This window comes from Limulus polyphemus, unplaced genomic scaffold (assembly GCF_000517525.1).
Source record: "Limulus polyphemus unplaced genomic scaffold, Limulus_polyphemus-2.1.2 Scaffold338, whole genome shotgun sequence".
In the NCBI taxonomy this organism is placed as follows: Eukaryota; Metazoa; Arthropoda; class Merostomata; order Xiphosura; family Limulidae; genus Limulus; species Limulus polyphemus.
In genome coordinates this window covers 407,035-411,698 of record NW_013665948.1, presented here as the reverse complement: position 1 = coordinate 411,698, position 4,664 = coordinate 407,035, and the positions used below count along the sequence as shown (strand labels likewise).

Here is a 4,664-nt window from a genome sequence, read left to right as displayed (position 1 = left end):
CAAATTATGCCTCTTCCATTATAGAATGAACACAAATTATAACATGAAAAGGTAAATGTTTAGACAAGATAGCTTAAATCTCATAACATTATACATTTATATATATATCTATTATTTTTATTATATTGACCTACCAGATGTGCCTGGCTAACAATACAGAAGTTACAATGATGCACTCGTGTTACCATATCCAATAACATAAAACTGACCTTTGGTCTGTGCAAAGTAACTTGTCTTGGCTGTATTTTAGTAGACTAGTATTTTGTAAAATACAGTCACATTTCAATTATTATACATTATATATGTATTTAGATTATTGCTATTTTGAAATAAATTCATAAACATATTTTTCTTAAAACATAGAACATAGGGTTAAAGGGATAACTACTTCCTACCAACTTTTCTTTCAGTTCCTTTTAAACGTAACCTGGAAATAAAAATATAACATCTTAAACGTAAACACCCATCTTATTCTAATTAGCTTTTTTTTTCCCATCACTAGAAACTCAAGTTTTGAAAGACCATAATGTTAAATTATTCTTGTTATGTTTTTGTAATGCAAAAAAAAGTCTGATTTAATTATTGTGAACTACTCTCTCTGCAATCCTGCTTATGCAAAATACTTGTACATTTTTCTGTCTATTAGAAAAGAAAGTTACTTATTAAATCATCTGATAAGAACAGTTAAATGTTATAATTATGATAAGTTGAATAAATATATAATTTTACTAGATGGTTTTATGCAGTTTCTTTCCCTTGATAGTTTTCATTTATGTAATGTACGGTGTTGTATAAGATCCAGCGTTACTGAATATAACCTTTATACAATGTTTAGACAAAATCCATCATATCAGCGAGACAAAATGTCATCATATTCAGTTATGAAGGGCAACAGCTACCAGAGAAAAGGTCAAACAAACAGTTATTCAGGGCCTCCTCCAAGGAAACACTGGGACTCCCATGAACGATGGCCGCACAATAATCCGTCATCTAGCTGGGATAGGTACTTCTGATTTATTCACCAACAACTTGATAAAGATCAATCCAGTAAACTCCAGTGATTTGATTTATTTACTGGCTGAAATAAATCTTACTAAAAAAATACAATAAACCATTTTTACTAGTACATAAAGCTAAAATAACACATCTTTTTTTCTCCTAAGTATAAAACTCCTCCTTGCTTCCTGTTGCTTCCACAGTATAGGTTATAGTTTATATATTGCAAAAATAGGAAAATAGCATATTAACTTTATATTTATCACTATGTACTTATTCATACGTGGCATGAGTAGGGCATGGGTTTACCCGATGGTAGAGCTCTAGATTTCAGAGCTGATGAACTAGGTTTTATTCCATGGGATCAATACTAAGAGACTGACTATCACTCATATAACATACCTAAAGCTTAAAATATTGGAAATAGTTTGTGTTATACAAATGTCACCAATTTTTTCTTTATTTATTGTTGTTGAATTGCTAACTTGAGGGAAGACAACTCTCTGGCAGTACCTGACACCAATGTTTTATTTTAGTTTTTGAACTGCTGACTAGAGAGAGAATGCAGCCAGTTAGCAACACCTTACCAACTACCAGTCGGCCAGTTGCCTTCTCTCTGATCTGCTACTGTCACTAATCAATAGTAGTGACAGTAGCAGATAGTCTCAACAGCTTTTCTATAACAAAGACAGGGCAAGCAAGGTTGGTTGAAAATTTTGATTATTTGGATAGGTGGAATAATCCAAAATATGAAGAATTCTGTCAGAAACATTAATTTTTATTAGTTGATTATTTTTGTTGCTATCTATATAAATCAAAATTTTGATTAATTGATTAGTTTATGTGACAATAATTAATGTAATCACTGCTCATAAGTAACCAGTTAATCAATTAAATTGCCCAGCTGTGATAAGCATTAAACTCTACTCATTTACTTGACATTTTGTTATAAACTGTAATGTTCAAACTTGTTTTTCATGAGTGTTATCAATAACAGAAGTAACTAAGAAAACCTGAAATATCATAACTACTTTTCTATAAAGTTTCTTTTCATATCGCCTGTTATTGAAATGGTTACAAATCTTGTTGTAATGCCTACATGGTAACTGAGCAGTTAAAGAACAGTAATGTTTTTTATATCTGTTAAATGTATTAAGTTTTTCAATTCTATTGAAAAATAATCACGTATAGTAAAGCATTGTCTTTCTCTGTAGACATCCAAGTGAGTTTCGTAGGGATACACAGCGAGGCTATTTTAGGGAAGAAGGACCATCGGGAAGTTATAAACGAGAAAGAGAAGCCGTCCCCTATCCTGATAGAACACATGCAGAGATGCGAGATCCTAGGTACGTATAAATTAATAGATATGATATTAGAAAAATATGAAATTTTGTAATTTGGAGTTATTTATAAATTTGTGATAGACCAAATAGTAGTCTTAAAGATTATCCAGAAAATTGTTGTCCATTAGACCAGAAGTAAAGCCAGCTTATTAAGCTCTAATTTAATCTTCATAAAGAAAGAAATAGTAAGTTTCTTTTCTTAAACAAGTTGTACCATTAAATGTAGCATAAGAATCAGAATTTTTGGATTTTTTTACCATAAAAAAGAGAAAGCCAAAAGCACTGCTACTCAGTGACCAGTTCACTTTTTAATGTTTTGTTTTATGAGTATGATTATGCTAGTAGTAAATCATTCGTAATCACTGAAAAGAAATAACAGTTGCCATTAATTAAAAGCAAGAAATTGGGAAGAGCTATTTAGCAGTAGTAAAGAAGAATGGGAAATTTTTCCTTATAACTACATTGCATTAAATAATTATGTTTGTAAGAGAGAATTAAAAATATGTTGTATTTTTAAGAAAGGAAAGTGTTACTTAGGAATGTTGGTATGGTCTGATGGTTATGGACCATGTATCTGAGAGTTCATGGTTTGTGTCCCATTGCTCAAATTCTTTTTTTATTTTTTATTATGCTCTTCACTTTGAGGCCATGGAAATAAGAGTCATGGCCAAATCCCCTCAATTTGATTTAGAGTATTCCAAGAATTGACTGGCTGCATTCCATCTAGACCATCAATTCAAGATTAGGGGGTGACTATCATGGATAGCCCTTGTGTAATTTTATACTGGTATCTAAAAGAAAAAAACCAAAAAACATTTTAAATTAAAAATTGTACTTCTATTTCGAGAATTACAATACGGATTGAAAAAAGACAATGATACCGTAAGAGAAAATATAGTTTTGCTTTCTTTAAAAAAAAGTATTGTGGGTAAGGTGTATTGACTTTGATAACCATGCGATAATTGGTTGGAATGATTGCCTGTTCTAATTTATCTTAAAACATGTTTGACTCATTGCACACGAGTTCTGAACCCACTACCACTCAAGTACAATTCATATTATTACAGATGTTGATGCTTCTAATTTTTTTAAATTTAATTATAATCTTTAGTTCAGAATATTTGCATATGCAAAGAGTGAAAACTATTTGTAGTTTTATAAACTTACTTCAGTTGTTAATAGCAAGAGAAAACATGTTAAGATGTTAATTTTGTTTAAAGCAGTATCACACTCGTGTTGTTGCCGTGTGCTGTATGTTACATCAGCATTTCCCATGTTTATACGAGATATTCAATTCTGTGGGAAGAATGATACCAAAAATTTAAATAAAACAAGTTTTGAAGTATTGGACAGATGAATTGAATCCCATTTGTTTTATTATCAGTCGTTAGAAAAGAACAGCAAATCGACAAGGTGGATAAAATAAGGAATAGTCAGATATATTAGTATCATCATGATATTTGTTTATTCAAAGCAAAAATATGAATCCACATACTGATACGGATCATTGTACTGATAAAATATGAATCCACGTACTTATACAGATCATTGTACTGATAAAATATAAATCCACGTACTTATACAGATATTGTACTGATAAAATATGAATCTACGTACTTATACAGATATTGTACTAATAAAATATGAATCCACGTACTTATACAGATCATTGTACTGATAAAATATAAATCCACGTACTTATACAGATATTGTACTGATAAAATATGAATCTACGTACTTATACAGATATTGTACTAATAAAATATGAATCCATGTACTTATACAGATCATTGTACTGATAAAATATAAATCCACGTACTTATACAGATATTGTACTGATAAAATATGAATCTACGTACTTATACAGATCATTGTACTAATAAAATATGAATCCACGTACTTATACAGATCATTGTACTAATAATATATGAATCCACGTACTTATACAGATCATTGTACTAATAAAATATGAATCCACATACTGATACGGATCATTGTACTAATAAAATATGAATCCACATACTGATACAGATCATTGTACTGATAAAATATGAATCCACGTATTTATACAGATCATTGTACTGATAAAATATGAATCCACATACTGATACAGATCATTGTACTAATAAAATATGAATCCACATACTGATACAGATCATTGTACTGATAAAATATGAATCCACATACTTATATAGATCATTGTACTAATAAAATATGAATCCACATACTTATACAGATCACTGTACTAATAAAATATGAATCCACATACTTATACAGATCATTGTACTAATAAAATATGAATCCACGTACTTATACAGATCATTG

General features: G+C 29.9%; 1 protein-coding gene across 1 annotated transcript in view; it reads left to right on the top strand.

Annotated features, from left to right (window-relative positions):
* LOC106457492 (chromodomain-helicase-DNA-binding protein 1-like) overlaps nucleotides 1–4,664 on the top strand; it is an 88,878-nt gene that overhangs the window by 80,624 nt on the left and 3,590 nt on the right. The window contains exons 37-38 of the mRNA XM_022383463.1: nucleotides 836–1,003; nucleotides 2,211–2,342. Of these exons, the coding sequence (XP_022239171.1) occupies nucleotides 836–1,003; nucleotides 2,211–2,342 (300 nt within the window). The remainder of the gene's footprint in view (nucleotides 1–835; nucleotides 1,004–2,210; nucleotides 2,343–4,664) is intronic.